This window comes from Camelus dromedarius, chromosome 18 (genome assembly GCF_036321535.1).
Source record: "Camelus dromedarius isolate mCamDro1 chromosome 18, mCamDro1.pat, whole genome shotgun sequence".
Lineage (NCBI taxonomy): Eukaryota > Metazoa > Chordata > Mammalia > Artiodactyla > Camelidae > Camelus > Camelus dromedarius.
The window spans coordinates 23,816,465-23,843,256 of NC_087453.1; the positions used below are offsets into that span (position 1 = coordinate 23,816,465).

The 26,792-nt window shown below is 46.0% G+C and overlaps 1 protein-coding gene across 1 annotated transcript in view; it reads left to right on the forward strand.

The window, feature by feature from the left end:
• TGM3 (transglutaminase 3) overlaps positions 1 to 6,849 on the forward strand; it is a 38,274-nt gene extending 31,425 nt beyond the window's left edge. The window contains exons 11-13 of the mRNA XM_010988288.3: positions 1,813 to 1,970; positions 5,700 to 5,833; positions 6,251 to 6,849. Of these exons, the coding sequence (XP_010986590.1) occupies positions 1,813 to 1,970; positions 5,700 to 5,833; positions 6,251 to 6,398 (440 nt within the window). The 3' untranslated portion in view covers positions 6,399 to 6,849. The remainder of the gene's footprint in view (positions 1 to 1,812; positions 1,971 to 5,699; positions 5,834 to 6,250) is intronic.
• Positions 6,850 to 26,792: the final 19,943 nt, after the last annotated feature.

Sequence of the window (26,792 nt, forward strand, 5' to 3'; positions counted from 1 at the left end):
ATAGCTAGTAAGTGACAATGCCAGGGTCTTGGTCCTAGGTTTCCTGATGCTAAATCCAGTGCCCCCCACCATTTGCTAGATTAGACTGCTGCCACCCCTTCCCGATTCCAGCTCCCACCCTACCTCACCCCGACCCCGCAATGAATCACTTCCCAGATTTGAATCTAGGAGGGTTGCAGTATACCACAGGGTCTTGAACCCTCATCCAATGTTCCCCGATGGCTGCCAGTGGGTGCGTGGAGTTTCTTGATTCCCAGCCACTGTGTTGGATTTTCTCAGAGATCTGAGCCTCTGGGAGGAATAGTGACTCGGTGCTCCTGGGAGGGAACGAGGTGGAGCCGAGAGAGGCTGGGGCTGTGGAAGGATTAGAATGCAGGTGTGCCCACATTGGCAAAATCCTTCAAGCTGTTATGAAAAGGTTGGCCTCACAAAGCAGATTAACAAGGGTGGGGTGACTATTTGCTTCCCATCAGACACTAATAAAAACTGATGAATGATACAGCCCCTATTCAAAGAATTCTGGCTGCAGAGAAACCGAGAGGTGTTACACCTGTCAGTGTTCCCCAGCAGCCTGTCTTCTGGCAGAATTTAGCAGAAATCTCCCCAACACCAAAAGGAACTGCCTGGCTGTTACTGACCTTCAAAGCTCAAGGGCAGTGCTATTTTTGAAGGCCAAAAATAATTCACGGGAGAGAAATGGTTTAAAAAAAAGTCATACTTCTGCAGGAGGCAGCAGAGTAAAATGAGAAGGGGTGGGGATGGGTGAAGTGGTCCTAGAGGCCTGACATTGTCACCTACTTTCTGGATGACCCTGTTAAGTCCCCCTTCCTTTCTGAGCCTCAGGGTTCACTGTCCGAGAGGGCTGGACCAGCTGATGCAAGGGCCTGTCATCTCCATGTTTAGGGGCAGGCTGGGTGAATCCCTCCAGTGCTAAAATCAGAGCACCCACCACCTTGAAGCCTTAACCTCAAAGAGCGTATGACCCCTGTGGATGGCAGGACGCCTCCCAGACCACCCAGCCCTACGGCGTGAGGGAGGGGGGAGTGCCCTGCCCCAGAGGAGGGAGAGGTCCCTGCCCCCTGCTCTGTGAGTCAGAGGGGGCCTTGAGGCTTGGGGAGGACCTAGATAGAGGGAGAAAAGCTGAGGAAGGCATTTCCATCCAAAGGAACCATGAGTCAAAGCGTGAAGGGCTAAGGTACCTGTTTTGTCAAAAGGACAACGAGAGGGTCCTTTGAAGGTAGAGATGATTCCAGCCCAGTGATGCAGGGCCAGATGGAGGGGTCTGAACTTTATCTCTGAGGCAGTGGGGCCTGGGGAAATTTTTGAAGTGCCATGGAAGAAAAGTGACATGATTTAGGGGGGAAAAGGTGCTTCTAAAGCCAATGCGACTGGTAGAAGGGGTTGTCTTGGAAGCAAGACACGAGAGGTGGGGAGGTGGTTCGGATGCTGTTGCAATAGAATCCCAGGCTATTAGATGACCTGGGAGGATCTAAGCAATGAGTTGGGCAATGAGTTAACACTTGTATTCTTCCCCTGCCCCTTAGAAGGCAACTTGCCCTCTGATATTTTCCGGGATGGGGAGGAAGCTTCAGCCTCCTGGAATGTGCCCAGCCAGCCGGAGTTCTGGTCCCTCCCCAGCCCCTGCTCTGCAGTCTGCCCAGGACAAGCCAGGCCTGGCCAGGCAGGGCACAGGCAAGCCCCAGTCCCCAGATATTCCTGGTCAGCTCACACTGACTTGGCTGGGCATCAGCTCTTAAGATTTCAGAAGCCAAGCCACTCGCTCTCACTCTGCTCCCTGACTTCTCCTTCCAGAAATACAACATCCCGTGAAGATCTCCTATGCTCAGTACGAGAAGCACCTAAAGGCGGACAACATGATCCGGACCACAGCCGTGTGCCAGGTCACCAACGAGGCCGAGGTGGTAGTGGAGAGAGTTGTCATTCTGGACAACCCCACTTTGACCCTGGAGGTAAAGGGGCAGTGAAGGGGTGCCTCCCCAGCCAGCCCAGCCCTCCCAGACCACAAGGAAGGCCCTCCCCCCTAGACAGGGGCAGAGGACCAGGCCCAGCTTGGGTCCATCCTCGGCCTGACGGATCAGCCAAGAGTTCCACTCAGACCAACTCCCTGGCTCCCTGTCTGGCAAGATACACAGGCACGTCGCCCTGTGGCTTCTTTGGTTGCAGTTCCAGGCCCCTGGGGATGCCACAGAGAAGTGGCGAGAAGAGTTCTTCGGCTCACTCACTCTGAGCGTCTGCTGGGTCCCGGGCTGGGCCAGGCTCGGGGCAGGGTCCTGCCTGCAGGGAGCCCACTGCCCACCCCCAGACACATTTGTTGAGCAGATCAGAAATGGACACAACTCACACGCATCTCTCAATTCTCTAGACCCCAGAGTTAGAGAATTGTGGGCCCTCAGGAGCCTCGTCTCCAGCTCCTATACCTTGCCATTTCCCACGTGAGTAAACTGAGGCCTAGAGAGGAGAAGAGACTCGCCCGTGACTGGGGCTAGAGCTCAGGCCCTTTCCAGGACCTCCTGGGACATCCGGGGCCAGCAAAAGCAGCTCCACAGTGCTTGAGAGTGAAAATGCCTCGTCTCTGCTTTTGGCTGCAGGCTCTGCTGCCAGGCTCCTTCCCCTGAGCCCAGGCATGTGGGGACTCGCAGGTCTGGAGGAGGCATCTGGGGCCACTCTTTTCCTTCCTCAGCATGGGGGCTGGACGTATTTGTGCTACTCCCAAGCCTATCCCTACTCCAGCACCAGCTCAGCCCAGGGTGGTGGCTGCCAGAGCCAGAGAGCACAGATCTGAGGGATGAGAGGCTGGCAGGCAAGGACAGGCAGATGAACAGGTGAGGAAGATGGGGTCCTCCCGTGGGGGCCCAATCAGAGCATCACAGGTCAGGCTTCTCCCACATCTGCTGTATCTACCACCTGCCCCAGCTGTCTAGACAGTGATTGCCTTTTTCTTCTTCCATCACAACACCAGCAGCCTCCCTAGCCCCAGATTTCTAGAGGACCTCGTGGCTGCCCTGGTCCTACCCTCTCTAAGCACCGTGTCTGCAGGGGTTCCTGACCTCGGACAGAGGGCACCCACTTCCACGCAGCAAGCCTGCAATAGAGCCCTGTCCTGGTTAGTCTGGACTGTGTGCAGAATGGGGGTGCTTTGCCACCTCCGGGGCAAGGGAGCCAGTGACCTGCTAGCCAGTCTGGAGGACAGTAGAGCAAGGGACAGTGCTTCAGACCTTGTATGCAGGCCCTGCCATTTATCAGCAGTGACAAATTCCTTAATTTCTGTGTCTCAGTTGCTCCACCTCTATTACGGGGATAATGAAATACTTCCCCTGCAGATGTCCTTTCCTCAGAGAAGCTCTTGCTGACCCCCCCATTAAGTCCCCAGGGGTACACCCTCAGGGCCTCGGTCCTTCCCTGCATATGTCCTCATTGGAGGGACACCTGCACGGTCAGTTGTTGGGCTGCAGTCTGCAGCAGACTGTAAACTCCACGAGGGGAGGAGCTGCCCTGTTCTGGGCCTGTCTCAGGGTTGGTCTAACAGAAACAGCCCCTCCCTGGGGCAGGACTGGAACAGAGCATCGGGGCTACAGGCTCACCTTCTTTCCCGCCCACTGGAGTTTTCATTGTCAATCCATGCTTGGCCCTGAGTGGAGAAGACTCACCTGCTTCCCAGGGCGTTTCCAGGAAATGCACCGCATCCCCGGAGAATGATGGACAGCGAGTGCCATTTCCGTCCTGAGGCTGCAAAACAAAACGTTCTGCATTAAAATGATCAGTGTTCAAGTGAAGTTAGTTTTTCCCTCGTGGTAGTCCCTTCTCCAATATCCTCAGACCTTCTTTGAGCTTTATCTTTTGTGCAACATTTTTGCTCTATGTCTTAGATTTCTATATCAAGTCAGCTTTGTCTTTCAAGAGAGTGTAACATCTTGAGAAAAGAAATCAGAATACACACAGGCTGGAGATGTTCCATCAAAACCTGTCCTATTTCATCTTTTTAAAGGGCATCTGCTCTTTCTTCTTCGGGGCATCTTTGTGTGAGTTTCCTCCTAATCTCTCCTTTACTTCAGCCTTTAGAGAATCAAGATCTTTTCGTCTTGATTGATTGAATCAAGGCACATCTCACTCAGAGCAGGGCACAGATTTTTAAATTCCTGTGGCTGATCTGTATGAAAAGATAGTAATTTGGATAAAATCCCATTCTCTTATTTGGTGCTGACTCGGAGTAAGCACTGAGAACTTTAGAACCAGACCTACGATCTGAACTTTGTTCCAAAGGGTGGTGTCTTCACGTTGGTCCATGACCTACTGACAGTCAGACACAGGTTTCTGGTGGCTCTTATCTCTCCTTTGGGTCATGCCTGGATCTAAGTCAATAGGACAAGCTGGTAAGCAGCAACGAAGAAAGGAAAACAAGTACATGAAACTCTCAAACTGAATGTCAACGTGAAAAATACAGCACCATTTATGTACCCTGGTGTCCTGATGGCATCAAATGATGCTTCAGCCTTCAAATTATGTCATTCACTTCAGTGACTCTCATGGGAGAGACTATGGCATAGATCATGGTCTCAATTGAAAAACATGTTTCAGTTATGCACAAATTATTGGCACGCATCGCGCAGTCGAGAGAGAAGAGCAAAAGTCTCCGGAACCGGAAAAGCCCTGGTTGTTGAATCAATCTGAACCGTAACTTTATTCCTGTAAAATGGTTTCAGTGCGAATTGGAGACAAGAAGAAGAAACACCAAATGAACAAAAAGCAGCCACGTCTAGTGATCCTCCAAAGAAGAAAAGAAATCCTCCAGCTACCCAGTTTCAGTTTTCTTCCACATCCGTGATCTCATTTGGTTCCTTCTAGCCCAGGGAGGGGAGCAGGGAGGGACTAGCCCTCTTTATCAGGTGAGGGAGTTGAGGCCCCGAGAGCTGAGGCATCTGCCCAGTCACAGCTGCTTCTCCGCAGAAACACGAGTTTCATCTTTGGGAACAAATCTTCCAGGTTGCTTCTCTGACCAGAAACCTAGGCTTCTCCAGCCTCTGATCAAGGACCCTGTCCAGACACCGTGAGGCATGCAGGGAACTTTTGGGCTCCAGAAGTTCAGAAGGACATTGATAGACCAGGTGTCATCAGAGGAGAGTGGCCAGAGTTGAGGCAGGGGCCCAACACCGAGCCCCGTGGGGAGGAGCAGGAGGCTGGCGAGCTGCTGAGCCAGGGTCTGAGCAGGGAGGGGGCTTCCAGGCTTGAAGGGAAGACACAGGATCAGTGAGTGGGGCATTTAAGGAACGTACTGTGATTAAGGTCAGAATGAAACATTTCCCAACCCTCACAGTAGCCCCCAGTGGAACTGGGCCATCCTGGGAAGTGGCGGCTACTAACCCCAAGATGAACTGAGAACGAGCCCGCGCACCTGCCAGGGCCAGGGAGGTGACGCGCTTGCTCTCAGCCACTGTGATGTGCGGCCTCTCGCTCTGCGCCTGGGGGTCCTGTCTGCAGCATGGGGATGACAGCCATTTCCTAGGAGCCCCCTGTGTGGATGTCACTAGCACTTAGGAGGACGAAACCAAAGGTCCTCCCTTCCTGTGTCCTCAGCAACATCTTCCTCGTCACCAAGTCGCCTGCCCAGCCCCGTCAGCTCTCACCGAGGGCGGGTGAAACGGGCCGCCAGGCCCTGACTCCATCAACCCCTCCCCCCGCAGGTGCTGGACCAGGCCCAGGTGCAGAAGCCCGTGAACGTGCAGATGCTCTTCTCCAACCCTCTGGACGAGCCAGTGAAGGACTGCGTGCTGATGGTGGAGGGGAGCGGCCTGCTGCTGGGCAGCCTCAAGATCGAGTGAGTCCCAGGCTGAGGGCCCCGTGTGGGAAGGCGGGATAGAGGGCAGAGGGGCCTTCCAGGAACCCCGAGCAAGGCAGGCAGAACTCTAGCCTCGGACCTCGAGACCCGCACATAGGGATACACATTTGCTTTTGGTTTGGGAATTCAACAAACTTGAACTCACGGGAAAACCAGGTCACCAGGGTTTGGAGCTGGTCTTCATATTTGGGAGATCATTGGACCCCCTGCCTTCCCCTTCAGAGGGGTCCCAGGGCTAGAGGGGACCGGTGACCCAAGGTGTCAGCAAGAGGGAGCTGGAGGAACAGTAAGCTTGTCCAGCCCCAACCAGAGCAGGACTTGAGACCTCACGAGGCCCATCCAGCCTGAGGTCCATGAATCTTACCCTTGACACTGACTCCCACCCCTCCCCATCAGCGTGCCAGGCCTGCGCCCCAAGGAGCGGTCCCGTGTGCGTTTTGAGATCCTGCCCACCCGGAGTGGCACCAAGCAGCTCCTCGCAGACTTCTCCTGCAACAAGTTCCCTGCGATCAAGGCCATGCTGTCCATCGACGTGGCCAAGTGAAGGGCCCAGGTGGCCCCCATACAAACTTGGGAACATGGAGCAGGCAGGGCTTGCCTGTGGAGTGAGCCCCTGCTCATGCTGTCCAGCCTAGAAACCCACTCCATCCCCCAAGGCAACCTGGACTCCGACCTCCGGCCTCCAGCACACCCCCTCCCTCGCTCCCAGGCTGGGCTGGCTCCACCCTGGCCCCTGACTTGATCACTTTTGCACATTCCCCAAGCTTCTCCCCAAGGCTGCCTGCTCTGTGAGCCTCACGGTCCCGCTCAGCCCTCACAGCCTCAATGCTGCGGCATGGTGTGACACCTGCCCCAGCAACTCTCCAAATGGATACAGCGTGGGGGGTGGGGGGAGAGAAGATGGTCTGGACTAATTGCTGATTCCCCAGCCTGCTCTGCCCCCGGGGCCGGTTAACCATCCGTGACACTCACATCCACACCCTCAAAATAAATGTTAAAAAGAGCACGATCACATAGCACCAACTGTATGAGACTGCTGCTTCACCGAAGGTGGTGGAGAAGGAGAGAGGGGGGTGGGGCCGTGTCCTTCTGAAGGAGGGATGGCCTGGGGGAGGCTTGCCTTCCCCGTTCCAATGTCCAAAAGGAGTGGACTTGTTCTGTGTGGCTCCAGGTGCAAAAGTAGGAAGATGTTTCAAGTCAGTTTAGCAAAACACACAAGTTATCAGTTTGGAATGTGCCCTGCTCAATTTCTGGGCCCTTCAGGGAGGAGAGTTGAGTGCCTCCTACTGTTCCATGGTGAGAATTACAGGCTTTTAAAAAATCACCTGATGGTGATGCTTCAGACTGAATGAAGGTCCAGCCTTCTGTTTAAAATTGATATACCTGTGGAGACTGGGGGTATAACTCTGCAGAAACATTTTGGTATTTTCGTACATGACATTGGCAATCCAACTCAACTGATCCTGAAAGATGTGACCTCCCAGGGTCACCCAGCCATTAAATTCCATGACCAAGATTTCATTCATCACAGATAATTAATAAGCCCCTGCTGTGACTAGGTGAGGGATTCAGCACAGGTGATCTGCGCTTTCTGGAAGTTTGTTGTCATGGGGAGACAGGGGTATGGGCGTGGATGTGGGAAGATAGATAATAAAATGAGTAGTCAAATAAATGCAAAATATATCTTCAAGTAATGATTAGTATATTGATGAATAAAAGTCAGGATGTGGATACGTGTTGGGGAGGGACTAGGCAGGGCAGCCCTCTGACAGGTGATATTTGAGTGGAAACCTGAAATGAACCATGAGAGAGAGCCATGTGAAGGTCTAAAGGAGAGATTTCCAGGAACACCGGGGCACAACCCTGAGGTGGGAGTATCGTTGGTGTGTAATCAGAACATAAAGGAAGCAGTGCCCTTGTAGAGAAGGGAGGGTGAGAGTAATCAGAATGAAGGCAGAGAGGCGGGAGTTGGGGAAACACAGATCCCACAGGGCCTTGTAGACCCCTGTAAGGACTTTGGTTTCTATCCTGAATGAGACTGGGAGTCCAGGAGAGTTTTGAACACCGAAGTGACAGCATGTGTCTTGTGTTTTAAAAGAAATCATTTGGCTGTTGCAGGGAGTCCCGTGAGAAGGCTACTGTAACCATCCAGGTAAGAGGTGATGCTAGCTCAGACCAGGGTGGTAGCAATGAGTGGGCTGAGGAGTGATGGAGAAGGCAGAACCCACCAGACATCCCAAGGGACTAGATGAGGGATGTGAAGAAAGGAGGCACATGAGTCACACTAACATCTATTAGCCTGAGCAGTTCGGTGATTCCAGGTCTCCAGGGGCACAGCTCTTACTCTTCCTCTACCAGGTGAGCCCCAGGGGACTCTAGGATAGGAAGCTCTTCCCCCTCCAGGCTCACTCTGGCCCCTCACTGGCCACCTCTCTGTGTCTAGCCCCCTAACCATGCACTGGGACCCTGGAAGCATCTTCTTTGGTTGATGTCCCAGGCATTCAGAGTTCCACACCAGTCCTGGAAGAAGGAGCAAGTTTCAGAGCAAAGAGAAGACTTGAGGTCCAGCTGAGAGGCTGGGGCAATTAAGGGGGTCTTCTCAGATGAGCTGGCGTTGAATGATGTTAGGACTTCCTAATGATGTTCAGGCAGGAGGCCTTGGACCCTGGTGGGGGGAGACATGAAAAGGGAAGATGTGTTGCTGAACATGAGGAACGTGAAGCTGGAGGGGCAAGTGGACGAGGACTAGGAAAAGGCTGACCTCCAACTGGCCAGAGTTCATTTCAATCTGTCAGGGGCTGTGTAGCAGACTACATCTTCCAGACATGGCCACCATACTAGTTCTAATGCCATGTGCTTTTTCAGACTCAATCAAAAAGTGGGATCTAATTTCCCCTCTTCTCAAAGGGTTGTCCTTGGAGACTGCCTTGATGAACAGAAAGCAGCAGAAGTGAGGCTATGTGACTTCTGATAAATTATAAAAGACAACATGGCTTCTGCCTGGATCTCTCTCTCTCTCTCTCTCTCTCTCTCTCTCTCTCTCTTTCTCAACACTTACCTTTGGAATTCAGCCTCTATGTTGTAAGTCAGTCCAAGCCACCTGGAGAGGCCTCGTGCAGGTATGCCAACTGAAAACCCAGCTAAGGTTCCCACCACCAGCCAGAATCAACTGCCAACCACGTGAGTAAGGGAGCCTCCAGTAACTTCAGCTTTAGACACTGAGTTGCCCTCAGCCCTTGAGTCTTCAAGCCATCCCTGGACATCATGGAACACAGGCAAGCCATCCCTGACCGTGCCCTGTCTGAAATCCTCACTCACGGGAGCAACATATAGATGGTTTACACCACAAAGTTTGGGGTTAGTCTGTTATGCGTGTAACTGGAACAAGTTTCAATACATGTCAGCCTGGTGAATAACCTCCCAGTGTCATTAATCTGTCCCTATTATTTCCAGGGTTATCAATGTCTACATGGGCATTATACACAGGCATTAAGGCCAATTATAGCCTCTTCTCTAAATATTACCTTCTTATTGCTCCCCATTGTGCTTGGCAAGTGCCTGTTTGTTGGGAAGGCAGGCACATCCCTCACTTAGTGCAGGAGCAACCCCTGTGATCCTGTTTAAGAATAAGGTTTTCTCTTCACAATGCTGTCTTGTAGTCAGTGATGTCCTGCTCGTCACAGAGGAAGAGAACTGGGAAACTCAAGGTGGCGCTGGAGGAAGGAATGTGACCTGAGATAAAGGGCTTGTTAGTCCCGTCCCAGAACAAGCCTCTTGAATCATTCATGCATCCATCAGTCATCTATGTATGTATTCAGTCAGTCACAATCATCTCCATCTTAAATACCTGCCACGTGTCAGGCACTGTGCTGCATATGTGAGAACCCATGGCCCATGGCTTTGTGAAGTTTACATCCTAATGGGGAGCCAGACAGAAGCAGGTAAACAAACAAATAAAATACTGACAGTTTGTGTTAAGCATAATGAAATAAAAACACATGTATTGTCCTGGCTACTTGCCCTGTAGCTGGAGGAGGTCCCTCTGAGGAGTTATTTCAGCTGAGACTTGAAGAAACCAAGCATGTTAAATCGTCTGCAAGCAATGGAGACTGACTTTGGCTGGGACAAGGAGAGGAGAAAATATTGAAAGAGCACAGGGAGCTCAGACTAAGTGGAGAAGATGGAGGACCAGGCTTAGAAAGTGAGCAGGAGAAAAGGATGGCCACACAGTCAAAATTGCATCACAAGGACAGGGTTCAAGATGGTGGCGTTAGGAGGATCCTGAGCCCACTCTTCCCATGGACACCCCAAAGCTGCAACTACACGTAGAACAATTCTCTCAACGAAAGACCTGGAGACTAGCAAGAAAGATCTTCCACAGCAAAAGCCAAAAAACGGGGCAGGGGGGGCCACATCAAGATGGGTAAGAGAGCCAGAGATAGTCTTTCCAGGACCTCACCCCCAACCCCGGTGTGGTGACCCACAAGCGGGTCGCAAACACAGAGCTCCTCCCTGAGCAGCGAGGCATTCAGCCCCACATTGGTTCCCCCTGCCGTGGGACCTGCATCAGAAGGGTGAGCCCCCGAAATGACTGGCTTTGAAGTCCAGTGGGGCCTCCATCTGGGAGAGCCAGAGGGCTGTAGAAAACTGAGACTCTACTCTTGACACAGAGTCACTTGCTCTGAGTCCCAACACAGAGGTAGCAGCTTGAGAAGCCCCTGGGTCATGCATGAGGGAGAATCACTGACTAGTCTTAGGATGTACACTGGAGGTCAAGGGTCTGTTGGAGATCTCGCCAGGGACAGGTGAGCTGGCAGGTGCCATCTTTCTTACGCCTTCTGCCTCGTTGGCCTCCTGCTAGCAGACCTTATTTTTGGCACTCTCAGTCTACCTCACCAGCACCATTCACCCAGCCTGGTGCTCATCCACTGCAGTCCCCACCCATCAGACCCAGAGTGGGGCCTCACTCTGGTCCAGCACTCATCCAGCACAGACCCTGCCCCGCCAGATCCAGCAGGTGGGCTTTTCCATCCTGGCACTCATCCACAAGTGCTCCATCCCACCGAATCTAGAAGGTGCGTGCACCCCGCACAGCGGGTGCCACTTGACCACCTGGTAATAGTGGCCGGGGGGCTTGTGTTTCTGGTCCCTAGGGACTGAAACAAGCAGAGAAACAGATCTTGGCAGTCTAAACCCCCAGGGCACTACACAGACAACAGAACAAAGCATACCCTCTGTCTTCCAGTGACCACTGCTTCAAGCCTGGGAGAGACAGCTGTTTTGCCTAATACATAGAAACAAACACAGAGAGTCAGGCAAAATGAGGAGATAAAGGAATGCATTCCAAACAAAAGAATAAGACAAAATCTCAGGGAAAAAAACATTGATGAAGCAGAGATAAGCAATCTGCCTAATAAAGAGTTCAAAGTAATGGTGATAAAGATGCTCACTAAACTCAGGAGAATAGTCGAATGCAGTGAGATATTCAACCAAGAGTCAGAAAACATAAAAAAGTTCCAAACAGAAGTTGCAGAGCTGAAGAATTCAATAACGAAACTGAAAAATATACTAGTTTACTAAAAACTATAAAGCATACTGGATGAAGCAGAAAAATGAATCAGTGAGCTGGAAGACAAAGCAATGGAACTCACCCAGACAGAGCAGCAAGAAGAAAGAAAGAAAAATTTTAAGTGAAGATTTTTTGAGGAACCTCCAGGACAACACCAAGCAGAATAACATTCACATTATAGAGGTCTCAGAAGGAGAAGAGAGAAGGAAACAGAAAATATATTTAAAGAAATAATAGCTGAAAACTTCCCTAATCTGGGGAAGGAAAGAGAATTCAAAATAAAATGAACCTAGAGAGCCACACCAAGACACACTATATTAAAATGGTAAAAATTAACAATAAAGAGGGGATCTTAAAAGCAGCAAAAGGAAAACAACTTCTTATATAAAAGGGAAGCCCCATAAGGCTATCAATAGATAGCCTTATATATAAACCACATTAACGTGATATGCCACATTAACAAAATTAAGAGGAAAATTATGTGATCATCTCAACAGATACAGAAAAAACACTTGGCAAAATTCAACATCCATTTATAATAAAAACTCTCAACAAAGTGGTTATTGACAGAATATACTTCAACATAACAAAGGCCATATAGGACAAACCCACAGCTAACATGATACTTAATAGTGAAAAGCTGAAACATTTTCCTCCAAGATCAGTAACAAGACAGGAATGCCCACTCTCACCACTTTTATTTGACATTGTATTGGAAGTTCTTACCACAACAATTAGGCAAGAAAAAGAAATAAAAGACAACCAAATTGGAAAGGAAGGAGTAAAATTGTCACTATTTGCAGATGGCATGACACTTTATATAGAAAACCCTAAAGATTCCACCAAAAAGAAAAACTATTAGAAGTAATAAATGAGGGGAGGGGGGAGGGTATAGCTCAAGAGGTAGAGCGCACGCTTAGCATACAAGATCCTGGATTCAATACCTAGTACTTCCTCTAAAAATAAATAAGTAAGCTTAATTACCTCCCCTCAAAATAAAAAACAATAAAATAAAATAAAACAAATTTTTAAAAAAAGAATGAAGACTTTTAAAAAAAAAAGGGGTAATAAATGAATTCTGTAAAGTTATAGGCTAGAAAATCAATCTACAGAAATCAGTGGTGTTTCTATAAACTAATAATGAACTATCAGAAAAAGAAGCTAAGGAAACAATTCCATTCACAAACTGCATCAAAAATAAATAAATAAAATGCCTAGGAATAAATTTAACCAAGGAGTTTAAAGATTTACACATTGAAAACTATAGGACACTGATGAAGGAAACTGAAAAAGTCACAAATAAATGGAAAGATATTCCATGCTCGTAAGTGGGAAGAATTAATATTGTTAAAATGTCCATACTACTTGAAGCAACCTACTACCAAATTCAATTCAGTGCAATCCCTATCAAAATTCCAAAGGCATTTTTCACAAAACTAGAAAAAATAATTTGAAACTTTGTATGTATCGACAAAAGATCCCCAATAGCCAAAGCAGTCTTGAGAAGGAAGAACAAAGTTGGGGGTACCATGTTCCCTGATTTCAAACTATGCTACAAAACTATATTAAATCAAAACAATATGGTATTTACATTATAACAGATACACATATCAATAGGGCAGAACTGAGAGCCCAGAAATAAAACCACACATACACAGACAACTAATTTACAACTAAAAAAGTCAAAAATAAACAGTCAAAAAAGGACAATCTCTTCAATAAATGGTGTTGAAAAAAACTGAACAGCCACATGCAAAAGAATGAAACTTACACCATAGACAAAAATTAACTCAAAATAGATTAAAGACTTGAACACAAGTCCTGAAAACATGAATTCCTAGAAGGAAAAAAATAGGTAACTTCCTCAATCTTAGCTATATTTTTGTGGATCTGGCCCCAAAGGCAAAAGAAGCAAAAGCAAAAATAAACATAAGGGACTACATCAAGTTAAAAAGCTTTTGCACACTGAAGAAAACCATCATCAAAACAAAAATCCAACCTACTGGATGAGAGTGGATATTTACAAATCACATTATCTGACAAGCAGTTAATATCCAAAACATGTAAAGAATTCACACAATTTAACAACGGCAGCAAAACCCCACCAGATTTTTAAATGGGCAGAGGATCTAAATAGACATTTTTCCAAAGAAGACATACAGATGGCCAGCTAGTATATGAAAATTACTAATCATTAAGGAAATTCAAATCACAACCACAATGAGATATCACTTCACACCTGTCAGAAAGGCTATCATCAAGAAGACAAGAAATGACAAGTGTTGGAGAGGACGTGGAGGAAGGGGAACTTTCATACACTGTTGATGGAAATGTAAATTGGTGCAACCACTATGGAAAACAGTGTGAAGATTCCTCAAAAAGTAAAGACTAGAACTCATGCAATTCAGCCATTCCAAAGTATTTATCCAAAGAACAAAAACAATAATTTGAAAAGATATATGCACCTTTATGTTTATAGCAGCATTATTTACAATAGTCAAGATATGGAAGCAACCTAAGTGTCCACTGAGGGATTAATGAATTAAGATGTGGTGTATGTATACACAGTGGAATACTAATCAGCCATAAAAAAGAATGAAATCTTGCCATTTGCAACAACATTGGAATTATATTCAGTGAAATAGGTCAGAACGTGAAAGACGAAAACCATATGATTTCACTCATATGTGGAATCTAAAAAAAATGAACAAACAAAACAAAAACAAACTCATAGACACACAGAACAGGTTGGTGGTTACAGAGGGGAAAGGGGTTGGGGTGGGTGAAGTGGGTGAAGGGGGTCAAGTGTATGGCGATGGATGGCAGCTGGATTTTTGGTGACGATCAGTTTGCAGTGATGTTGTGCACCTGAAAGTTATATAATGTTATACACCAATTTTACCTGAATAAAAAAAATTGCACTGCAAACCCACTGAGTGAGGACATCATTGGTTGTCCTAAAATAACGTGGCACTAGAATCCATTCTGGTCACCAGAACCATCACTATTGCCCACAGAATGGAGTCCCCATTGTCCCTGCATCTTCTTGCCACCAGCTCGCAGTTTAAAATTCCAGGCGAGAACATGCGCTTAGCTAAGCCTAAGTCATGTGACTATTCTCTTGCTACAACACAGTCTAGGAATTTTGGACAAGATGTCTGGTCTGCAGCAGCCATCTTGCAGCTATGAAGCAACAAGCATGAAGAAGAAAAGCCAACATTCAAGGGTAGCCTAACAGAAAGCTTAAAAGGACTAGGTCCTGAAGGCACTGCTGAGCTGCTATACCAGACTTGAGACTGTTGATTCCAGACATTTTATTAAATAAACAATAACTTTCTTTAGATTTAAAGCCACTGTTGTCAGAGATTTTATTACTTGCAGTAAAAGCATTTTTAACCTTTACAGAAGGGGATACCTGATCAAGTAATTTTTATCTAAGGTGACAGGTAGGATGTGCTCTAGCAGGTGGAGGGGGCAGAAGAGTAAGGTTTTTCAAACTTTTGTGTAAATTAGGATCAACTGGAATGATCACTAAAATGCAGATTCTCACAGCCCATCCTTCAAAATTGCTGGCTCAGAACCATGAGGCATATGCATTTTTATGGCATCCAGGTGCATATGATGGAGGCAGATAATCCTGCCAACAGAGGCACCTTGGTTTAGAGGAGCATCGGGACAGGCAAACCTACGTCCGTCTTCTTACTCCTCCTCTCTGAGTCCCAACTTTTCATCTGTAAAACTAAATGTGACAATGAATGTCAAGTAGCTAACAGTACCTGGACCATAGAAGCAATATAAATAAAATTATTTATTGTGCCAGACTGCCTGGGGATCCCGGCTCTGTCTCTCAACTGACTGTATGACTTTGGGCAAATTACTTAACCTCTCTGTGCCTCGGTGTCTTCATTTGTACAATGCAGATAGTTATGGTACCCACCTCATAGAGTTCTGATGATCAGCGACTTAAATATGTTGAGCACTTAGAACAGTGGCTGGTGGGGAGTTAAGTGTTCAGTAAGGGTCAGCTTCAATTATTATTGCCAGGGTGAGGCATTTGTCTCAGTCAAAGAGGTTACTCACCCTTACTCCTGCCCCACAGCACCAGAGTTCGGGAGTTCCAGGGAGGACACAGTCATTCTGCCTGGAGGTCACTGGAAGAACTTTTGAAGGAAGCAAGATCTGATTTCCTCTTTGGTCAGAAGTGGTCTAATTAGGGCAGAGTCAGTGGCACCAAGGAAAGACCTAGCCTGAGGCTCAATTCAGAGCTCTGAGGGTTTGCCAGAGTAGAGCAGAGACCCCCCTCCTCTGGGGAATCACAGGGATGGACCCTGAGAGCTGCAGCCTGGATATTAAGGAAATGGATACTGAGAGCTAAGAACTGATTGCAATCTTAAAAATAACCAACAGAGGGAGATCTAGACCGGAATCAGCTTCCAGAATTCAGCAGTGAGCCGACTCCAGACTCCAGGTGATTTCAATGTGCAGTCAAGACGCAGAACCAACACCCTAAAGAGTGGGGAGCTTGCTGTGACTGTATGTATTAATCCAGTATGAGAGGAGCAGGGAGAGGGGTAGAACGTAGACGTATATCAGACACTCCAAATTCTCTTGGCCTCACCTGTCACTTGTCCCAGTCACTACTGCAGGAACGACTCTGACGTCTGACAAGACTTCCCCCTGTACCTCCACTTAAGATGTTCCCCTGCCCATGACTTTCCTTCTGATGCTAAGGACTCAGCTCAGCATCCACTGAACTGTACACTTAAAAATAGTTTAAATGGTAAATTTTGTGTATATTTTACCACAATTATTAAAAATAGATCATTATTAAAAACAGTATCATAAAACAATAATTTTAAAACTATGTTGATCTGTTTATAACGTATAAAGATGTAATTTGTAAAATAATAATTACACAAAAGATTATGGAGAAAACGGAGCTATACTAGAGTAAAGTTTCTATATGCAATGCACACGAAGTTAAAATTAGTTCAAAATAGATTGTTTTAAGTTAAGATGCTAATTGTAACCCCAGGGCAATCACTAAGAAAATAACTTTAAAATTATAGTGAAATAAACAAGAAGGAAATTAAAATGGTAGACTAGAAAATGTCTACTTAACACAAAAGAAGTCAGCAACAGAGGAACAAAGACATAAGACAGAAACCAAATAGCAAAATGGCAGATGTAAATCCTGTCTTAATGGTAATTACATCCAATGTAAATGGGTTAAACTCTCCAATTAAAAGGCAGAAGTTGACAGAATGGATTTTTTTTTAAAAAATGACCAATCAATATGCTGTCTATTCGAAGACACAAACATGTTGAAAGTAAAAAGATGAGAAAATACACACCATGCAGACAGTAACCAAAAGAGAGTGGAGACAAAATAGACTTTTAAGAAAAAATTTAGGGACAAATAATGCATATGCCTGGTATAAGATCTTTGTAGCCAAAGCCAAGAAATACACATACTTACCTTCACTCCAGAAGGTTCTCCTGAGCGTTTAAGAATCATTGGTGAATATAGTAGACCCATGGAGGATTTAATTTGGCCTATACTTTGTTTTAAAAGTGTTTAAATTTATTGCTGACATTTAACAATCAGGAGACTGACATTTCATTCAAACTTGCTGCTTCTCTTGGAAAGCCTGGCCATACTGGTCTGCATTTCTGCTTAATAAACATTGGCTTCCACTGACATAAGTTTCCTTTTTCAAAAGGTCTATTGTCCAGTTCCCCATAGTTCCCATCCGGAAGAGACAGGGAGCTTGGTCAGGCCAACATTCCCCTCCGCCCTCACTGTCCACTCTCATTTCATAGATGGGGAAACAGCCCTAGCGAGGCGAGAGACTGGCCAAGGGTCACACAGGGAGGCTCAAGCAGGAACAGCTCTACTCCTGCTAAGCACCAACCCCCACAGAACTAGCCACACCACAGAGAAGCAGAAGCCCTGCCTTTGGACTCTTGCCCTCCAGGGTGAGCTGATGCGGGCGCCTCCTTTACCCTTACCTGCTACCCAGGGTCTGCAGGTTCTTTCTTCCCTGTAAAAACCATTTTAGGAGACCCCAGCAATGACAGTAACAGAGTGAGTTGTATGGCCAACAGCAAGTCAAGAAGGGTACTGTCAGGGGTATTTGCATCTTAACAGAGACCCAGTGTGAGTCAAATGAGTGACTGCGATTTTAACGCTGGAGATTCAGGCGCCTGATAGGGAATTGGGGCTGTACATTCATACATATGTTCATGTGTTGGGGAGGGGGACACCTAGCGAATCTTCCCACTAATGCTGAAATTGAAATCAAACCATAAAGAGAAGTGTCTTTTAAGTGATTTCAACTGCAAAACCCTTTCTTCAAATCAAAGAACTAATGGGACGTGAGTCAGGGAAGTTCCATGATTTGGTGGGAGTGGGGGCCCAGGCTAGGTTCAGTCCACTCCCCATTGGAGTAGACACTCGTGGTGGTGATGGAGCGGGCCTTCTTCTCAGCAGAGCCAGGGCAGAGTCCCGTCACCATTGCCAGGGTCTCACAGCCTGGCCTCGGCATGTCTCTGCTCTGCTTTGAGATAGACCTCAGAAGGCTGCTCAGCGTGTGTAGGCATGTTCCAGAAGTGTGGCAGCTAACACCTCTGGAGGTGACCCACTATCAGTGGAGACTGGACTCAGCCCTGTCATCTTTTTGGAGGGACGGGTCTAAGGTGTATTCCATACAGTTCTTCAGAGAACGCCCTGCAGGACTGAGCCCCAGTTTCTCATAGTAATTGCCTTGATCATAGACTGGATTGCTCATAAGCAACAGAAATTTATTTCTCCCAGTTCTGAAAGGAGGCTGGAAGTCTGAGAACAGGACGAGGTTCTAGCAAGGGCCCTCTTCCGCTTGCAGATTACTGGACTTCTCACTGTATCCTCATAGCTGTATCCTCACACGGCAGAGTGAGGGAGAGCTCTCTGGCCTCTTTTATAATCCCATCCATGAGGGCGGAGCCCTCCCAGAGGCCAGAGGCCCCACCTGCTAATAGCATCGCATCAGGGACTTGGATTTCAACATACGAGTTTGGGGTGGGACACAAACTGTCAGTTCATAACAGTAACCCACTTATTAACACACTCTTCACTGGCATTCCTCCCTTCTGTGTCACTCTTAATGCTTCTCCACTTCTGCCTCCTTGGATCACCACCTAAGTCAACTATAAGCACCCAAGCCCTTGCCTTGGGTTCTGCTTTTGGGGGAATCCAAACTAAGACACCCCTCACCACTGCTCCCACATGCCTCCCCAGATATTTGCCAGCCCCTCCAAGTGGGTGACGACCACTGCCCTCAGCATGTCTAGGCCCCGAGCTCCTTGACCCCTGGGCCTTGCCCCCTTCACCTCTAAGAAGTCATCTGGATGCAGGAAAAAGTAGCCAAAAGACAAAGATTGATGTTATTGACTTTATATGTTTAAAATTCTCTGTGTAACATAACAACACCATTAAAAGGCCTTGGTGAGTTGAAGTGGGAGTTGAGGGACCGAAGTCGAGGAGGGAGAGCTTCTGGATGGGGTTAGAGGACAGAAAATGATGCCATCGGAGCAGACTGGGGGGAGATAAAAATGATGGGTTTGGACATGTTGTTTTGGTGCTGGGGGGATACCCTGGTGGAGTTTCCAGGAGACACTGATGAATTCTCAGTGGAACTGAATTCATCAATGTTTCTGGAACTCAAGAGATAGAGATATGAAAGACATCAAAATGAATAAGTGATATTCAAAGTCATGGGCATGGATGAGATCACTCAAGGTGAATGTTTAGGACAGAAAAGAAGCTAAATAAACTGATTTCTGAAAGGTGGGGTTTTAGTGGCATTGGAAAAAAGGAACTACTATTTTAACTCTATACACATGTCAGCTTTATTATTGCAAATATTACTTGTATTTATTTTTTGTGTTTGTATTTATTTGTACTACATTATTATAAATAATTCAGTTTTATTATTACAGATAATATTGTAAGATATTATAAAAGTGTAAGATATTGTGTTACCAACTATAGCCACCGTGTTTTCATGTTGTTCTTTTTTAAATGGAGGTACTGGGAATCAAACGAAGTACCTCGTGCACGATCAGCATGCACTCTAGCCACTGAGCCATACCCCAGCCATGTTTTATGTTACAGCCTCCAACCTTATTCATCTTACAGCTGAAAATTTGTATCCTTTTACCAATCTCTACCTGTTTCCCCCACCCCCCAGCCCCTGGCAACCACTTTTCTACTTCCTATGAGAGTGATTTTTTAAAATATACTTTTATTTGTTGTTTTATACATATCTGTCTGCAGGAGCTGAGAGTGAAAGAAGAGAACGTGAAAGGAGATGCCCACGTTGTACCCGCTGGATGCTCCAGACATCCCCGCGGCCCCAGCTCAACGAGCAGGTGTGTTCTGTTCTCCTGACGTTAACTGTGCCAGGACTGCCCAGCACCCAGACATTGCCTGCCTGCCACAGGCTTTACTCAAGGGAGGCAAAGAGGGCTTATTTGTTCTATGTAGTCACATCCTGAGAGCTGCAGGAGAGGTTGGTGTGGTTATAAATGAGCCATCCTTTTGTGATAGGATCCTTACAGTGATGGAACTGTTCTGTGCCTTGGCTTTGGTGGTGGATACACAAAACTACGTGTGATAAAAATTTGCATAAAACTAAATATGCACACAGACTCAGTATATGGTTATATTCAACAGGGGTTTTTTAATTGATGTGAAATTCACATAGCATAAAATGAGTCACTTTAAAGTGAATAATTCAGTGGCATTTAGCACATTCACAATATTGTGCAACCACCACCTTTGCATTGTGCTAAGACATTTTCATCACCCAAAATGAGAACCCCATACCCATTAAGCAGTCACTCCCCAATTCCCCTCCCCTCCACCCTTGGCAATCCTCAACCAGCTGTCTGTCTGGCTTTACCTATTCTGGACATCTCATATAAAAGGAGTCATACATTATATGACCTTTTGTGTCTGGCTTCTCTCCCTTGACATAATGTTTTCAAAGTTCACCCATACTGTATAGCATGTATTGGTGCTCCATTCCTTTTTATGACTGAATAATATCCCATTGTGTGCATGTCCCACCATTTGATTATCCCTTCATCCACTGATGAACATTTAGGTTATTTCCTCTTTTGTCATTGTGAATCATGCTGCCGTTAATGCAGCATGCAATGTACCTATCTGAGCACCTGTTCTCAATTCTTTTGAATATATACCTAAGGGTAAAATTGCAGGGTCAGATGGTAATTTGATGAACTTTTTCAGGAGCTGCCAAACTGTTTTCTGTGGATGTAGTTTTAAGCCACTAAATTTGTGGCAATTTACCATGAAAATCACAAAACAAATACACCTCTCTTTCACCTGCAGTTTTAAAAAATGGCATTCGTGTCCCCAAATAACGTCCCCTGAATAATTTAATTGCTGCTTCTTTGCTTCTCAGATATATAGTGACAATTGTTCAGTGACTTCCCACCATGGAAAATGAGGGTTAAGTCCTTTTAATTCCCACCACCATCACCTGAGGACTGCCTTCCGTCCTCATCCTCCCAGTAGACAATGTTATAATTTTGGTTAGATTACCATGTGGTGCTTACACTATTATAACATCCATGTTTACTTTTCTTCTCCTGCTCAAGATTTTGTTTCCCCTGGAGTTAATGATTTAAAGTCTAAGCTTTATCTTTGCTTCATTTTTTTATGGACATATTACTATTTCAAAAACCAAACACTCTGCCAATTGTTGAAATAGCCGCTCAGGATTTCCAGACATGGCAGCTATTCCATCCATTTGAACACGTTGAGGAAGTTTCTTTCCCAGCCTACTGACCTCTTATCCTGGTTTCATGTCCGACATTAATTGGGGGAAATTCTCATTCATTATTACTTCAAATATTTCTTCTGCTCCTTTTCCTCTGTCTTGTACCCTGATGTTTCCATTATGCATATGTTACACATTTTGTAGGTGTTCCATAATTCTTGGATATTTTGGGAGGGGTTTCATTCTTTTTTCTCTTTGCTTTTGCATTTTTGAAATGTCTTTTGACATAACCTCAAGCTCACAGATTCTTTCCTCAGCCATGTCTGGTCTATTAATGAGCCCTCAAAGACGTTCTTCATTTCTGTTATAGTGTTTCTAACATTTCTTTTTTAATTCTTTCTTAGGATTTCCACCTCTCTGCTTACATTACCCACCTGTTCTTGATATTGTCTACACTTTCCATTATGGACCTTAGCATATTAATCATAGTTATTTTAAATTCCCAGTCTGATAACTCCAACATCTTTGTCATAGCTGAATCTGGTTATGATGTTTGCTCTCTCTTCAAACTGCATTTTTGCCTTTTAGTATGCCTTGTAATTTTTTGTTGAAAGCTGGACTGGGTAAAAGAAACTCTGGTTAGACCTTTAGTGATATGGTGGTGAGGTGTAGGGGAGGGGAAACATTCAATAGTCCTTTGATTAGATCTCAGTCTTTTAGTGAGCCTGCATCTCTAGGCTGTGACCTTCAAAAGCATGTTTCAGTCTGTCCCCCGCCCCTTTGTGGGGTCAGAATGGCTAGGGTGGGCTGGAGGTGGGTATTTCCCTTGCCCTAGAGCAGTTAGACTCTTTTTAAACCTTGGTAGTTTATGGTTTGCTAAAAGAATTTCTCTTAAAGGCAAATCTTGTTAAGAACAAAATGCTGGGGTGTATTTCCAGATGGTCCCCTGTCCTCTCCCCCTGTCTGAAGTGTGAGGGGAATTTCCTCCAATATTCACCATGAGAACCTGGCAGGGCTTGGAGGTGGAAGTCACAGAAGTGCATGCTCCCCTCTATGACTGAGCCCCTGGAGCTGTTATCTCTCCGTCTCATCCACACTGAGCCTCCGGCAATTCATCAATCACGGTTTAGGTTTGCCCATCCCCAGTAAATTGTGATTCTCTGTATCTGTTTGTTCTGTCTCTCAAACTTTGTTGGGGGTGGCGGAGGGTGATGGCAGTGGTTTGCCCTATAACCTTACTTCTCTAACTGATCTAAGAAGAGTTGTTAATTTTCAGTTGTTTACTTTTTGTGAGGACATCATGAGGGCTTTCAAACTCCTCACATGCTGGACCAGGAACCAGAAGTCATCCTCCACTGGCCCTTTCAGCATCTCCACTTCCCTGGGACATGTGGGAACATCTGGATCCCTGCCTGATACATAAAATAGGGCTGCTTCAGGCCCACCTCTCAGGCCTCCTCTTTCCGCAGCTGCTGTTTTTCAGCAGAAAATGAGTTTACTAAAAGGATAAGGAGGACCCACAGAAACATCAGAAGCACTCAGCTTCCAGGAATATCTGGAACCTCATAACCAGCCTCACAAGAAGAAACAGTAACTGCAAGTGATGATCCTGCCCCTGCCCTGCCAATAGCACCTCTGGGGCAGGAACTCATCCTTGTAGTGTCTGGAAAAGCATAATCACCATAGAAGCTGGTCCCTGCCACCACCTACGCCAGCAAACCATAGAAGCTGGTCCCTGCCACCACCTACGCCAGCAAACACAGGTTGTGCAAGGAGTTAGTGTCATCAGATTGCACACTTCTGAGCTAGAGACTGGGTGTGATTTAATGAGTGTAGGTCTCAAGCCTGTATCCTAGCTGCAAAGGAGTCTGGGCTTTGAATTTTCTGTGTTCTACCTTTGGATATTGGGACTCTTAGAGCTGACAATTCACAAAACTAGCAAGGGCATTCAAAACAGGCTTGGCAGCTAGACCAGATGACACTACATGAAGCAAAAACCCTTTTTCATTCTTTACAGAAATTTTCAAACATACAGTAAAGTTAAAAGAATTATATAGTGAGTGCCATATACCCACCCCCTAGATTCTACCATTAACATTTTACTATACTTGTTTTAGCACACATCCATCCATCTCATTTTTTTTTTTTGGCTCATTTCAAGGTAAATTGTACACTTCTCTCCAAATACTTCAGTACGTCTGTCATTAACTAGAGTTTGAAATTTGCTTATAGCTTTTATTTCTTGGTTATTAAACTCACATACAACAAAATATACAAATCTTAAGTGCATATCTATTCAAGTTCAACAAATGCCTACACAACCAACACCCCAATCAACTGTCCCAATCAGACTATCATCCCAGAAAGTTCCTTCATGACCTTCCAAGTCAATCCCTACGCCCAACTCACCCCTAAAGGCAACCACTGCTCTCATCTTTTCCCACCATATGTTAATTGGCAAAACCTTTTTAATTTTGGCTTTTCCCTCAAAGTAGGACTTGCCAACCAAAACTTCCCCACCTACCCTCCTGCCTCTCTGGGAATTTGGTCCAGAGAGGTGTGGTCAGGTGGAGAAATCTGCTTGCTTCTCCTCCTTTGATCTTCCTTTTCCCTCCAGCAGAGACGGCTTCCTTCACTTCCCAGATGGAAAGGACTGTTCTTAAATGGTATATCTAGAGATCTCTGGCCTTGGCTTATAGTAGTCTCGAGACTCAAATCCAACAGGGCCAGCTCCTGGCTGTTAATGGAACTTTAGGGTTTACTAAGCCCTTTTTTGGCAAACCCTTGCTTTGAAGATCATTGCCTTGTGAAGGACAAAACAAGTAGTAACCAAGACAAGCAATCAGGCAGTCAAGGCTGGATGATAGCCCTTTGTTCTTGTCCCCCTCCATCCTTGGCTTTGGAGGGAGGAGAGTCCCAGGACAACCTAATTTACAAGAAATACAGTTGATAATACTTCAAAACGCCATCTCCATTACCGAATGAGTGAACCAATGTGACCCAAGAAGAAGCTCTAGCATCGGTTGCTATCTGGACACTGATGTCTCTGCAGATTCCACAGCGATTTGCCCTTTGGTGAGAACAAAGAAGTATTTATGAATGAATTTGGAAGGAAGGAAAAAATGAATGTAGAAGTGGATGAGTAGATCGTGAGCACACAAAGCAAGAACACAGTAAGCTCTGAACGCTTATACCGTCATAGCAGCCTCTAGGTCCTAATGATGTTAGACAGATGGGCTGATGGATGAAGAGGGCAACACCTGGACACTGAGGGCCAGATGTGTCCACTTCTAACCTCCTGGCTTGCCCTGCAGCTTCTGGCCCACATGCAGTGGGCAATAACCAGGTCGGCTGATGATGGTCAAAGAGCAACTTGCCTCTTGGCTGGGCAAGCACCTCCCTCCCAGAGTTTGAACTCTGGCTGTCTATGTCACCATGGTTATTACTCTCAGGATGAGGTGATGTAGCGATGAGTTAGAGTTTCGCCGTCTTTTATTAGGTGCTTGATGACTTCGCCCAGTGATGGGAGGGGAACAGAATCAGCTTCCATTTTACAGCCCGGGTCAGCAGAGCCCCAGAGAGGGGAAGGGATGAACTGCCACCAGACCAGTCCAGAGCAAGCTCTGATGGGTCCCTCCGATTCATTGTCCTATGAGGATAAATTCCCAAGACAGTGTAGGCAATTCCTGTCCTAAGTACCCAGGGGATCATAGGTCCAGCTGGCAGCTCAGACCTTGGGATTTACTCACGGGCAGCACCAGGTCTGCATTTGCTGGAGCCACCGGACTCTGGAAATGAGGGTTCCAAGCACCCGAGGACTCTGTGGGCTCCCCTCTGCGGAGCACAGCTGCTCCTGGATTCTTCTGGCCTATGGTGTCTACTTTACTTGAGGTCCGTCCTCTGCGATTTAGGTCAGCTTGTGGTTTTCTCTTGAGGGGCAGAACTGAAATCCTAGAGCGGAAGCATATTCTAGATCAGCAGCTCTCAAACATTATGGTCTCCGGACCTTTTTACACTCTTAAAAATTATTGAGAATCCCAGAGAAGTCTTGTTTTGTGTGGGTTATATTTGGATAGTTACCAATTTAGAAATTAACACTGAGAAACTTACAAAATCTTGATTCATTAACTCGTTTAAAAACAAATAAACCCATTGCATCTTAACACAAATAACAAAACAAACAAACAAAATCCCATATTTTCCAAAACAAAAAATAATATTAGTAAGAGTAGATTATTTTACTCTTTTTTTTTTTCTGGCAAATCTCTTTAACTAAATAGAAGGCTGTATTCTCATACTTGTCTTTACATTCATTTTTTTCCAACTTTTTGCAATATCATGTAGCCTCTGGAAAATTCCACTATACACTCATGATGGAGAGTGAAATAAGCCAAAAAAAAAAAAACCTGTAATAATATTATGAAAATAGCTTTAACTTCACAGAGCCCCCAGAAGCATCTTGGGGACCCTGGACTTCTCTTTAAGAACAGCTGCTCTGAATAGCGCATCTTCAATTTTAATGTGCATGCAAACCACCCCAGGAACTGGTACAGTGCAGATTCCGGTTCAGGGAGTCTGGGGTAGGGCCCAGGAGTCTGCATTTCTAACCAGCTACCAGGTGATACCGATGCTGCTGGACCCCAGACCACACTCATGGACTCACAGCTCTGCCTCTGACACTATCCGAGGCAGGACCAGATAGACTCCTGAAAAAGTCATGGTGCTCTCCCAATCCCTACACTTAAAACACAAGAAAACTTGAATTAAACAAACCCAACGAAACTCTTATTTTTCTTAAAGTGATTACTTTGACTTTTTGTTTAAATTAAAAAAAAAATTTAAATTGTGTTTGGTGCCCACACTTTGCTGGTCTTAAGCATGTGAATAATCCATTACCATTCCAAGGGGAGGAGACTTGCCCAGGCCTCTGCAGCTTTGCCTCCTGGAGAAAGCCCCTCCCCATCATCCACTGCCCACCAAGAGGTCCCTGTTTTCTGTATTCCCCCACCAAAAGGATGGGGCACTTGAGCAGATCTAGGGCTTGGTGCTGGGGAGCAGATGGGAGGTCTGTAGCCCTCAAGATGTCCTCAGTCAAGGAGACTGAAATGAGAGGCACACAAAAATACCAGCCAAAATAGCATTACATTCCTCTATGAGGACAAAAAAAAAAAAAAAATCAGGAAACAACCTTAATTCCCGTCAATTTGGGAAGGGTTAGCTAGATCACGTACGCTCATGCAAGAAATGCCACTGTTGATGACGGTACACGTCCACAGTCTGTGATCAGAAAAAACGCAGATGTAAGTATGGTATGTGGTTAAGCAGAAACGGCAGGTTACATATCAGCTTCTCTGCACAATGGGATTTACAGAAATGTATTTACATATGTTTGCAGCCATACGTCTGCTTTCTTCTTTCTGTGTTGCTTCAATTTTCTGCATGGGTATAGTTTACAGCCAGAAAAGCAATTAAACTATTTTTAAAGCATCTATTTATTCCATAGGCACAGATTTTTAACTTGTGAAGCCCCCGCTGTAGGCTGGGCATAGGTCCAGGTGACACTGGGGTATCCTGACTTGCC